This window comes from Drosophila rhopaloa, unplaced genomic scaffold (assembly GCF_018152115.1).
Source record: "Drosophila rhopaloa isolate 14029-0021.01 unplaced genomic scaffold, ASM1815211v1 contig_3, whole genome shotgun sequence".
Classification (NCBI taxonomy): domain Eukaryota; kingdom Metazoa; phylum Arthropoda; class Insecta; order Diptera; family Drosophilidae; genus Drosophila; species Drosophila rhopaloa.
The window spans coordinates 7,307,637-7,321,769 of NW_025335123.1; the positions used below are offsets into that span (position 1 = coordinate 7,307,637).

Below are 14,133 nucleotides of genomic sequence, written 5' to 3' on the forward strand. Positions count from 1 at the left end.
TTTTTTTTAATGTTTAACCAGCTTTCTTGTTAACCCCCTGTTGACCCCGGTTGTTTTTTTATTCTCCTCAACCGTTTTTTCCTATCGCCAGGTGAACACTCGCTTTTTAACCCCTTCATCCTTTTAGTTCTTAGACGCTTCCACAATTTATCACAACTTTAATCTGTGGCACGACTGTTGGGGACAAAACCACCCCCTGCACCCCCTTTCCCATCATAACATCTGCTAAGCTTCACCCGCGGCGATTTCTCGCTGTGTAACTAAATCACCAGCAAAACAAAACAAGAAAAATAACAAAATAGCAGGAAAAACGTGGAAAATGCAAGGAAAAGCGCGTTGAGAAAAAATCCAACAAAACAAAATAATTACAAAAAAGTTATACAAATTACCAAGGATCCTTCGGTTATCCCCACAGAGCTCCCTTTTCAGCTCGCTTTGACTGTAATTAAATGATGTTTATTAAACGCTCTCCATTGTTTATGCCTCGAGCGAAAATAACAGGGTGTGTGGTTGGAATGTATTTGGTTTTTAATTTGCAGAAGATCGGTACTTTAGTAATTTGGTTAAATTTAATGTGGTTTGATTGTCTTCAAAATTTCTGCAGAATTATTGCATATCAAAGAGGATTATTTTATGGGAATTGAATTAATATTTGATTTAATCGTAAGATTCCGTTATTGAAATACGCAAACTATTTAAAACTAATAATAATTTTTTTAACTTACAAATTATCATTAGTATTGTTTTAAAAAAATATAAAACATTAGGTAAATAGGGGTCAACTTGTTATGATTAAAAAATTTAGAGAAATAAAAAAATGTAAATTGAGTTTCGCACTACGAAATGAAATGGGTATCAAAACAATCCATCATCCTTTTAATCCATAAACATTTCCAAGCAGCACGAGTTGTTTTGTGGCTCCTGTTGCGCTTTTTGCATTTGCCAGCAAGTACTTGAAAGTTTAAATGATGGTAAGACAAACAAGACTTATATACGAAGTAAATTATATAAGAGAACATGTATAAAATGTATATAAGGCTGGGAGTATATACTTTTTGCAAAGCAAAGGAAACACACAAAAACCACAAAAATGCCACCTTCTCTGGATGCTGATATTTTCGTTGTTGTTGGAATTCTGGGGCGGCTGTGACGCCCATCAAAGGGTTAGGGCGAAAGGGGTTAAGGGGTTAAGGCTAAGGCAGAGGTCGGATTTTGGAGGTGGCAGATGGGTTGGTTTAGTGGAAAAGCGGCAACACATCCGCTTACCCTTGCGGCATATCCTGTAGCTGAATTTCCCAGCCCTTTTACCTATGTTTCCCTCCGCATTTTCCCGAGTTTCCCCACCTGTCAGTTTATCTAACACGCACTCCAGGCTAAAGAGAAACGGAAGGATATTGGGACGGAGGCGGTAAAGTGCCAGGGAAAACGGCAAAAATAAAAGAACAAGAGAAACGAGACCAAAAAATACGTAAATTAACAAAACCTGCCGCCAATCATGAGTGTGTGTGTTTGTTTGTAGGTAAATGAAACCCTGATGGGAGAGTTTTTTCATTTTAGCAAAGGGCTTTTTTGTAAACTGAAAAGCATCGGGATACACTTTCAATCTCCGATGGGATAAAAAAAAACTAATGATTGGATGAAACCTTGCAAACATTTTAAAGATAATCAGAAAACAAAAGCTTAGGCTTGTCTAAACTTGAAGTTTTTAATTTTTTTTAATTTTAAAGGGTATTTTAAAAATTCGACTTGTTTTAAACGATTTCTCCCATGTTGTGTGCTTTTCGCCCCTTTTGTCAGAAAACAAGCAACAGGAACAACAGGAGGTACTAACTCCTGTGGCGTGACTGTGTGCGTGATTGTGAATGTGAGTGTGTGCGTGTGTGCGTGTGGGTGTGGGTGTGCGTGTGCGTGAGGGTGAGTGAAATTAGTTTAGGGCAACGAGGCGCATTTTTGAGATTCATAAACTTGCGTGCGTGTCGTTGTGTGTGCGAGTGTGTGTTAATTTCAAGTTGACTCCTCGTTTCACTCGTTTAATTGGCCCGACTGACACTAAACACACTCACAAAACACACATCCTTACACAAACTAAACATGGAAAATAACGAAAAAAAAAGAAGAAAATTAACAAATGAAGTTCATGCTTATGAATTAATGACGCAACTGGAGAACGAGAAAGAAAAATGAAGGTAAACCCAAATGGCAGACCTTGGAGGAGAATTGGGCTTAGGTTCATTGAACCTCAATCCATGGGCTTGACAAATTTCAATTAATTAACTCATTTCGTATTCATCTTCATTAGCCCAAATGCAATGAAACAGTTCAATTAAGCCAAGTCAATAATTCATGGTTCTAGAAGGACTCCTTCCTTAAGTAGCCATCGAAAATTCTGGCCAAATAAGTATTTGTTATACTGCATTTGAAGCAGTTGAATGATGGCAAATATATTTTGTTAACTAAAATTCAAACTTAGTAACCAAGTATATTGTAAATGTTTATTTAATTGCAAGAATGTCCTTTTGTTAGTGGTGAATATTTCGTCCTCCACCTTACACTTGAATTATATAGTATAAATCATTTTTATGTTAGCTATTTCCAACTTGGTTATAAGAGCCCATAACTTGTTGTACTTACAAAGGTATGCCACTAATGTTTGTGGTTGAATTCTCTTATAATCTGCAATAAATGATTTCTTGTTAATTTAACCATTTTCAAAAGCTTGAAGCTTAAGTCTCTAATAATCTACATATACATTTTTGTTTAAAATGTTTATGTAAATACTTAAAGCCTAAGAACAAGGACAATAGTAAATGTTAATTAAATGATAAGTTTGTGGGAAATTTTGCTTTGCGTCAGTCACTTGATTAATTCCAAGGAAATGTGCAGATTTATTATCTCTTTTAGTAGGCTTTCGTTTATTAACCAATTTAAATGCACATGTACGAGTATGTGCATCGTAATTTTCACGTTTTGTTATCAGGATTTTTAAATTATAAATCTTAAAGTACGGCCTTTTGAGATGCTGCGAAATGATTATTGCATGCCATATAATATTTACGGACAACACTTTATTAATGCTCCGCAAATACTGGCGAAAAACACAAGCTCGCACATATTTGCGGAGCATAAATTAAGGCGTAAAGCGAAAAATATTCCCCACGTTGATGGTTGAAAGTCAAAAAGGCGATAATTTCATTTACAACTGTCGCCCACACATCCATATACGGTATATGAAACACGCCCACTGTCCACCCCTTTTTTTTTTGTTAGCATTGGTTGACGTCAATTTATTGATACTCGCCAAAAAAAAAGGAAAAAAAAATAAAACAGAATTGGAAGCAAAGGAAAAGCGAACCGGAGCCATAAAAATGAAACTGAAAATGAAGGAAAATTGCCAAGAAGTGATGGGAAAAATCGGGATGGTGGTATGGTTGGGCTGGTGACTGAAGTTAAGGCATTTGTCAACACAACGCTTGTAATTTTTGTGTTTTTTTGTTGTGTTTTTTTGACTTGTTTTATTTCTTTTTTGGCGGCTAGCAAAGGGCATGACGTATACGCCACGGGGCACTTTGTAAATTTTCTTTGATGTTGGTTGGTTCAATTTAAGGTGAACACTAAATCATTTTTTTACTTTGGTATTCGCTTGTTTGGTTATATCTTTAAGAGTGGTCATCCAAATTTAGTATACTTTTCGCAAATAAAAAGTCACATGCATTTTAATTTTGAGGGTCACAGCTGAATAATAAATCAAATACAAATATTTGTATATATACTTCATTTAAAACGTTCATCATGTTTCTCTTATCTGATTTGAATTTTTGGTCCACATTTTTGTCGTATTGTGTTATTATTGTTAAAAACCAATTGTAGTTCAATCTATTGAAAAAAAATTGTTTTAAACGATACTTTGGAATAATCATGTAAAATAATAAAAATAATATTACTACGGTAACTCCCTGTTGGCATATTCCTTCATAATATTTGTCTTATCTCCGTGTCCTTTTGCGTTTTTATAGTTCTTGGTTTTATTTACTATTTGCTTGGCTGCGGGTGTCGACGAGTGGCGACGTAAGTTAAGTCAGTAGGATGCCAGGACATCAGGACACGCTTATCCTTTGCCACCACGCCGTAGTCTTCAGTTTTTCCCCAGTTTTCTTCAGGTTTTTCCTAGCTCGTCCCGCATTTTCCTTATCCATTTTTTCTCGGGGTCTCATCTTGTGCTCTCGTTACGGACGAACTGTGGAGAACGCGTAAAGCGTAAACTACAAATTGTTTTGTAGTTGCCTCAAATGCTTCTTGTTCTTGTTCTTTTTCTTTTTTTTTTCTTGTTGCGGCAACAGCAATTGGCTTCATTTTTATTGGCATTTATGGGGGGGCGTGGCAGGTGGGAAAGACCCACCCACAATTGGGGCAACTTCGTTACGCTCTTTTTATTTTTATTTTATTTCATACACGGTTTCCTTTTCTTTTTTTATACAGTCCGCCTCCCATTTATTTGACCTCGCCATGTGTGTGGGTGGCTGGGCGGTTGGGTGTTTGCTCACGTAATTCCCTAATTAAATACTTAAATTGTAATTGCTTTCGAACAGAAAGCGACGAACGCTTCGGGAGTCCTGTCATTAAAACGAGTATATATAAACTCGTATATATATAGTACACATATATATATCAGTAGTAGTCCATTGAAAAGAAATCAAGGTGTGTTGCTTTTGCAGCTGCTTTCTGGGAAAATGTGTAAAGTGTAAGGTGACTAAAAGATGTGTCCACATCATGCTTTCATTTTCAATTCAATCTGCTTGAATAATTCATCAGGAGGACTTGACATCGCATCACACAGACAGACATCCAATCGAATCAACTTTAATTGAATGAAAACAAATCATGCCAATCATATTGACTCTTCCCCAATTAAATTAAACAAAAATATTTCAAACATATCTAAGATGGTTTGTATCGATTTAAAAGTGACAAAGCCAAATAGAATTACATACATTTTGGGGGAATGAAAACGAGTTCGAACACTAGTAACCTTTCAAGCCCTTTAGACTTAACCATTATGATAGCTTAAGTTATGAATTTTAATAAAATCGAAGTTTTATGTTTTATGTATTAAAAAACACATACAATGGTATACCTTAAAATCAAGACAAAAAAATACATAAAATAGTATTCAGATGTCCTTCCATTGTTCAAACTTAAGAAAAAACTGTCTAAATTAGATTCATTATATATTATATTAATATTGTTACCTAATGGTAACAGTTTGTTTAAAAATTGGTAAAATTATATAACTTATGAAAAACTTAAAAATTAGAACAACTAATGTTAGTTATATATACTTAAAACCAGAGAAAACTTAGTTTTATAGAACCAAATATGTGCTTTAAAAATGCAATTTTGCGATAATGTACCACTAAGTTTATCTAGAATTGCCATCAAAAAGTGATGTAAGTGGAAAGCCAGAAGCTCTAGTGAGTGACTACCTTATTCGCTGGCCGTTAAGCCATATAAGTCATCGCTTTAATTTTAATTGGCCCGACTAAGCTTACGCTTACGCCTCTGTTGACCCAGGACCTCCGGCCACCGGCGATTTTCCTGTCTGCTCCTTGAACTTTCCTCGTGCATCCTGGCCACGTTTTTATGTGCTTTTAAGTGCGCAATTAAAGGTCAATTGCCGGCCAGGCTGGACAGCCAAACGGCTCACGCTGAAGTAGCCCATAAATGAGGCGATGTGAGGGTGACCCACCACATCTAGCTATATGTTACTTATTTTTTAAACAAAAACTTTATTGCTTTCAATGTGCGTTTAATTTGCTAAATAAACACGAAGAATAAAATGGTGTCTATAAATGATACACCATATAAATTATAGTTTTTTGATCCAAAAATAATATCCAAGCATTGGTAACAGTGCGGATGAGTGATAATAGCTAAAAATGTATGTGACTGTGCGTATGAGTAATTCTCTTTAAAATTTTCCTTTGTCGAAGAGTGGTTTTTTATATAATTTCTCTTTGATAGCGCTAACCTAAAAAATGTTTTTTTATTTATTGACAGAAGAATAAATATTTAGGCTTATGCTTAACACTCGATACGGCCGTAAACGCATAAACTTAAAAATAAAAATTAAATATATTTTATTTGTTTTAAGACACAATCCAAGCAACCGTATGCAGTTGTTGACAATGTAATTGTGAAATCTAGAAATCAAATCACTCAAAGCAGTCGTAATAGCTTGAAAATTTCCTGTAGAAAATGGCTGAATCGCAGTCCCTCAATTTGATCGAATATAAGGCCGGTCGCATGATCATGCTGGGCAAGATGATCGAGCCCGATGGGCGCAAGGGGCTATTCTATATGCGCCGAACCGCCGGCGATAACCAGGTGCACATCCACTGGATGGACCGGCGATCCGGGGCCGTTGAGCTGGACATCGTGGCCACGCCGGGTGCCCTCGAGTTTCGCCGCATCGAGCAGTGCGTAACGGGTCGGGTTTATGTCCTCAAATACACCCGTTCGGCGCAGCGTTATTTCTTCTGGATGCAGGAACCGCAGGCGGACAGGGATGCAGACTTTTGTCAGCGGGTCAATGAACTAATTGCCACCGGTGAACGGAAATGGGATGAGATTGCAGCGGTCGAGGGAGACGTGGATACGGATATGGAACATCGAAATTCTCGTCGCGGCGGCGGTGGTGAAATCGAGGAGTTGCGAGTCCTTGAGCAAATGCGTCAATTTCTAGCTGCCAATTTGCCTGAAAAGCAAGAAACTTGCTCTCAAACTAACCAAAGTTTGGCAAATTCACAGACGGGCAGTGGAGAAGTACTGGCCTTTCAAAATCCCGATATGTGGACACCAAACATGGAAGCTATTTTTCGTCCTCATGCCATCGAAGCCGTAAACAATCTTCTAGTGTCCCCAAAGCGGCGCCAACGATTGCTAGCTCAATTACCCAAGGATCCCGAAGATGAGGGAAGGAAGGGGGAGGAGGGGGAGACCAAGAAAATACTCGACCACCTGCATTCCCCAGAATTCAACGAAGCATTGTCCGTGTTTTCCCAAGGCCTGCAGTCGGGGGTCCCCAGATCGGTCCTGAAGCCACTACTTAAAGACAAGAAGGCCTTGAATGCTGCCCGAGCTGGAGATATTGAGCGTTTTCTACGTGTCCTGCATCGGAACCCACGAGATTACAGTGGGCCAACCGATTGAACCAAAGTGTCTCATAAATAAGTCAAAATAACAAAAAAAAAAAAACGCAGAAATATACAAGTATATAGTACATATCATACAGACGAAATAAAAGAATAAAATAAAGAGAAAAGCGTACAAAATGCAATAACTGCTTGACTCCTTGGCCGTCGCCTCTTCCTCGTCTCGAGTTACGAAGATAAATGAGTTGCCATAAGTTAGACGACAACTTGCACAACTCCAGACAAAGACCAAGCGGATAAAAGTGTGCTTGTGCTCAGCAAAAAAAAAAAAAGAAAAGCGCACTAAAAATTGATATAAAATACACAAAATCCAAAAAAAAAAAGTAACGCAAAAAGAAACGATGAAAACAAAAGAGGGAAATTTCTCAAATAAAAAATAGTTTTTACTTCCAAGTTGTGGGCCGGGCACATTGGGGAGTACTTAGGATCGGGTTAGTGGGGCTGTGGGGATGCAACGTTCAGTTCTTTTCCAGTTTTCCTTTGCCTCATTTGTATGGCGCCCTGTACTCTTATCCCTCCTTCCACCCCTATTTTACCAAAACTTTTTCCACGTTGTTTTAATGAAACTAAGTGAGCGGCAAAATGGTGGACAGCGGGGGCAGTGTTAAGAGATGAGCTCTGCCATTGGGCAGATAAAGCATTCAAAAATTCTGGACCGAAACATTTTTCGTTTTTGGCACGAAAAGAATACTTAAGAAACGCAAAATGTTCAAAAAGTTGTTGCATTGTGTCAGAGTTTGGACAAAGCCGTGGTGACGGTGGAAAAAATAAGGAAAGAAAAATACTGATCTAAAGCAGTAAAGTGTGACCAGTTATGTATGATTTTCCATTAGTGTGGCTGTACTTTGTCTCTGATGTGGCTCCAATTTTTACTTCTTTATAGGTTGTCCTAAAGATTCTTTAAAGATTCTACAACATTTTAAATGTTCCTCGAATCCAGTTATTTAAATAAAACATATTTAGTTTGGCGTTCATCTAAGCATGCCATTCGTGCAATTCACTTTAATTCTATTATATTTTCCATGAATTCCCCGCATTTAACCAACTAAAACAAATAATGCTTCCCCGCCTCTGGTCCCCCAGGGACCCACATTAAACTTAATGGTAAATGGCATTGCAGAGAATTGCCATAAAAATTACTTAAAACCCAACCAACAAGCAGCTTAAATATGCCGCTTATTGATGTTCTCCACAACGAAGCAAATGCAATAATAGTTAAGAGAAAAAGGGGCAAAAAAGAGTGGCGGGGGCACAGGGGGAATGCAACATGGGGAACTAGCTCTTTAGCCGCTTTGCCAGCTCTCAGCTCCCCAACTTCATTCCCATTTCCATGTCCATGTTCATGTCCTTTTCCACTTTTCCATCTCTCCTGCCCCTGCTGCTGCTATGCGTGTTGCATACTAATTTCAAAAATTTGCCATTACATTTGTACTTCGCACTGCTCCATGGCACTGCCACAACTCCATCCACCTATTTGCCACCCATTTTCCTGCCCTTCAGTTTGTCGGTTTGCTGCCATCTTGAATTACGCAAACACACACAGAGTGTGTGTGTGTGTGTTTTTCTGTTTTTGGTGCTGGATAATCAAGCACACAACTGAAGCTGAAGCTGAAGCTGGAACTGAAACTGAAACTAAAACTGAAACTGGCTAGAGGAGCAAGGGAATCATGGGGTAATTCACACACGAAATTGCCGGAATTTCTGCTGTAGTCAAAGGTGAAGCTTAAGCATCTTAGCCACACATGCAATGTACTCCGCACAAACAACCAACATTTCTAGCTCAAAGTGAATTTTCATTCCGGGCTAAATGTAAATAAAAGTTGGCTCCTTTGTTTTGGTTTTTTTTTTTTTTTTAACTATTTGCCAGGGACGCCAGGAGGAAATGCCGAAAGAATTTGCCACCTCATGGAGCTTTCAGGCAATTGGTCAATTATTTTTGATGCCATGTGCTGGATTTTAGTGCTTCAGTGTGCAGGAAAATAATTTAAAATTAGCTAAATTCACTAATTTAAATTATACATGCGTATCCCAATACAAAAGAAACATTTCTTACATATTTTTGTTAATACTGTTCTTGTGTATTCCTAGTTATTTATATTATTTTAAGAAAAAGTCTAAATGGTTTTTATACAAAATACTTGTGAAAGAAATGGGAATTATTTTACAAATTTATGGGTTTTTTTTTCTGCAGTGGTACTAATTTAAACTGCAACTTTGTTTGTTGGTTTACAGGAATTTATCAAATAGTTTAATTTATTTTGAAAATAAAATAAATATGTAGTGAGCATCTCTAAGCAAACACAGCAAAACACCTTTACACACGATTTCTTTTTGGCCTGTGGCCTTATTGGCATTTATTCCAATTTGAGTTCAGGCAATTGCAAAAGCCAAAAACATTTGATTAAGTTGATTGCGAAATTTTCGGAATTTGTGTGCTGCTTCAATGGGACTTCTAATGAGGATTTCTTTGAAGCGCCTCGAGTCAAAGTCGAAAACTTTAAGCACGTGTCATAATTGTGAATGCCACAGCGCTCTGGGAAAGACTCACACATATTACATATATAAATGTATATATATATATCGGATATCTGAAGTATGCTGCGGCAAACGGAAGCCAGGCAGACAGAGAAGCTGAAAATGGTAGACAAATGGGAGAGGCATTTGACATTGACCAAACATTGTCGCATTAAGGAAACGCACTGGCCTCAAGCATATCCTTGCCAGAAGACACTCATAAAGAGGTCGTCAAACATTTCCTCTCACCGATTCTCAGTTTATGGGTCTCTTTTCAGTTTCCTGAAAATATGGCCCTTGAAATGCCGCAAAATAGAGATGTCAAAGTATCGATAGAAACCATCGAAAAAATCAATTTTGTTTGATATACGAAAAGTTTGGTAAAAACATAGTTTAGAACGATTGTTAAAAACAATTTTGCTCATGCAAGCATTTGTATGAATAATTATTTTTTTCGGGATCAACTTTTTTAAATTACTGGCACACTTTTTTTTTTTGAAGAAAGCGTTTAAAATTTATTATTATTATCGTAAATATTAACATTTTGGTTTGATCAATCAATGGAGAGTACATTTTTTTGGGATTACATTATTTAATTTATGTCTGGATTTATTGGTGAATTCTTTGTGCAACACATTGTAATATATACTATCGATAAAGTTACCATCTCTCCAGAAAAAGTGTGCAATGAAAAAATCACGCCAGACCGGAGAAAAGTTGCCAAAATGGGCAGCGACAGTTTGGCTGGAAAAACCTCTTTCCCCAGCTTTTCCCGCCACCCCCTGAATTTCTCCCTCTTTTTAGTCACTGGCCTAGTTCGCATTGAAGCCGCAGTCCATGAGACAATAACTCGTAAAGTGCGGCGAGGGGCCAAGCGGAACCCGAATAAAAATCAAATAATAGCGTAAAAGCTCTCTCCTTAAAAAAAAATAACCAGAATATGAGTAAGGAGGAGGATTCCGGGGAAAGGGGGACATTGGGGGAAAAACCCTGTCCAAGGGACAACAATAAAATGTCGCCGTCGAGCTTTGTCCGCGTCGCCAAACCAGAAAGTTAACCCAGTTGCAGGGAGCAATGAATAAATTGTCCAGCTGAAGCTGGAAAAACTTTCTTGACGCACCCAAAAGCAAAATTAAATAGCAAAAACAGAAATATAAATAAAATAAGATACCTTTAAAAGAGGCGTACAAATAAAAATGATCAAACCATCTTAATTCATGACACGTTTGCAATGCATTTGCCATTATTGACTGCGACCAGCGCTCTCTAATTAACAGAAAATAAAACAATTTTTATTACAAGATAGTTTTATATGAGTCACAAAAAATATAAACAATTTAAAAACATGCGCACAATATTGTAATTCACATTTATTTCGATTTAAGCCAACAATTATTGAATCCCTTGAATAACTTGACTGGCGCCCCATGACTCGTGCTGTCATTCTCGGGTTAAGTGCACCGCTCGATATGCCAGATGAAGAGGACAAAAGTGCATTTAACAAATTAAAATCGCAGAAACCACCGTCCAAACGAAATGGCAATAAAGCACTGGCTGCACGCAAAAAAGGGAGAAATGGCTTTTTGGGCAACGTCCAATAATAATGTTGTTGCCGGGACCTCTGGTCCTCTGGTCCTTTGGTCCTTTCGTCCTCCTCGACTTGCCGACTGCGAAAATGCAATCCGAGCCGGAACTGACACGCACAAAAGGATATGCAACATTCACTAATAAATTTCATATTTATGTAGAACACAGAATGCAGTCGACGAGGGCTACGGGAAATATCCGGCGAAATATAAACGTGAAATTGCCGGCCAACCAGAGTTTGCTGTGTGTGCGGTTCGGAATGCAAATATTTGGAAATGGGGAGAGTGGGTACTTTTTGGGCACATCTGACAATCACGACGGGACAATAAAAACGAATCGAAATTAAACCGAATTTGTGGAAATCTGCATGGAGCAAAATGCCCAATAAAATCGTTACATATTTTGCTAGCTCATTACATTTTCAAAGATATTAAATAGAAAACAATTTATAACATCTTTCTTATTAATCATTATGGTAAGTTTAATTTGGGTGGTTGAAAACCTAGGAAAACAAATGAAAATACTTTATAACATGATTAAAAATACAAGAATTTCATAAGTTGTAATTTTTATATCCTGGTTTAATTAAACAGTTTTGTGATTTTTTCTCTATGTAAGTTTTGAATTCTCTTGCTAGCCATTTCATGTATTAAACACATTTACCCAGGAAAAATAAACATAAGATTAAAATCAAACATAATTTTGAGGTACTTTTTCCAGCCAATAAAAATTGCAACCAAAACACACAAAACCAGAAACCATAAACCAAAACCAAATCATTTTAATAATCAATTGCGAATCAATTTATTTCATTTGTGTTCCAATCATATTTTTCGCAACACAAGCGGCAATAAATTGTAGGTGGTGAAGTCCTCTTTTCCATTTTTTTTAAAGTGCCGTAATTTGCATAATTTGAAATTATTAACAACTGCTTTGAATCCGGCTGAAACTCTATAAATATTTATTTAATCATTTATTCATGCATTACATTTTCACAGTTTTAATGTTTACTTATTGCAAAACGAATTAAAGGCAACATAATAAAATAAATAAAAATATCCACGCTACAGAATTATAAATACTTAATGAAAATAAATGCCATAATGTTTCTGTATTTGTTTTGGTGGGATTTTTTTTATTGATTTGCTGTGATGCTTAGGTATTTGCAATCATGATTCATTAGCAATTTATCAGCTCTCAATTTAGATTAATATAGATAAACAAGAAAGGAAGAAAACTATTTCGATGCTTGAAAACAATGAAAATTACTATACTTCGGAGTATATGGTATATTAAGAAACAACGAAGTTATAATTTTATTTTAAGACACAGATTTTTAGAGAATAAACTACAATCATTTAGAAGTATGTTTTCGTATTTTCTGCAAAGAATTTTTGTTTTATAAATGGGAGTTGCATATTTTGAGGACTATTTTATTTTAGAATATTTGAGTTATAAAACGAATAAAACGAACGGAATAGTTACAGAATATTTTCTATATTACATTTTTGTGAATAACCACTGATAGGCTTTGACATTTAGTGACTTGAGTTTAAATATAAATAAACCATATTTGTCGGGAAATAACTTCTGTTGATTAAAGTATTATACTGTTTACCATTCCTTCATCTTGAATCAATGAAACTCTTCTCAATTTCCGCAATTTCGTTGGTAAACATATATACGTATGTATATTTTGCAATTATTAATTGATGTTGTAAGAAGAAAACTAAATGGATATCCGCCTGTGTGTGTTTGTTTTACTATTTTGCCTTTGGCTTGTGCAGTTGGCCGTATTTGCCTTTTGCTCCCAATTGCCTTTCGTAGTATCTGTGTGTCTTGTGTGTGTCTTGTGTGTGTGTGTGTGTGTGTTAGTGTTTGCCAAGCCAAATTCAAACTTGAGCACTTGACATTTCACGCTTGCATAGATGGCACTTGGTAGGCAACGTAACGTCAGCCGAAGAGCTGCTGGATTCCCAAATGCATTTGGTTCCTGGGACCAGCCAACCAACCATCCATCCCTCCATCTATCCATCCAGCCACCCATCCATTCATCCACCCATCCATCTATCCAATTTTCCAACCAACCCACTCGCACCCGTTTTTCCACGACTTCAGCCCGTGCTTTTCCCACCATTTCCCCTTTTTGGCCTCAGCTGACACTGATGATGTGCTATTTATTTTCGGTCTAGGCCCTCGCATGTCCTTTCGTCCTTTTCGTCCTGCTGCGTTGATTAAACATTTGTGTTATGAAATATATACAGAGTTCCACGGCTGCCTCACACACTAATCCGCACATTCAGCTCCGTGCGGGTGTCTACTTTATATGCATACGCCTCTTTTGATTGCTGTTTACTGGCTGCATCCATCCTTTTGGCTTGCAGTTTTGATCCTTTAATAGAATATTTAATTTTAATTACAAACATTTGATTTCCCACTTCAGCCATCGTCGTCGTCGCTTCTCTGGTTGCTAGCTTTAAAAATTCATGGCACAAAAACAGTGGCGAAAAAAATACCTATCAAATATAAAATTAAAATTTCTGGTTGGCCTAAATGTGAAATGTAAAATTTTGAATTTTTTAACTTTCGAAAACTTTATCGTGTATGTATAAAAATACAACTTCATTTTTCTCTTTAGAAATGTTTAAACTTTCTTTGCTGCATTTTTATGTAGCTAAAAATTTAAAAGCTGCGATGATTTTTAAAACTTTTTAACTTGGAGTTAAACTGACATTTTAGTTATAAGCTCAGAAAACAAAATTATAAAAAGCTTAGTACAAGAGATCCTTTGGAGTGCATTTTACAAGCCAATGGGCTATGATGT

The 14,133-nt window shown here is 36.8% G+C and overlaps 2 protein-coding genes across 14 annotated transcripts in view; both read left to right on the top strand.

The window, feature by feature from the left end:
- The window catches only part of LOC108047614 (neurobeachin), a 191,179-nt gene that overhangs the window by 44,975 nt on the left and 132,071 nt on the right, over window positions 1-14,133 (top strand). The window lies entirely within an intron of this gene.
- Window positions 5,656-7,333, top strand: LOC108047621 (proteasomal ubiquitin receptor ADRM1 homolog). Its single transcript, XM_017127884.2, has one exon. It carries the CDS (start codon window positions 6,253-6,255, stop codon window positions 7,204-7,206), a length of 954 nt encoding a protein of 317 aa, XP_016983373.1. The 5' UTR covers window positions 5,656-6,252; the 3' UTR covers window positions 7,207-7,333.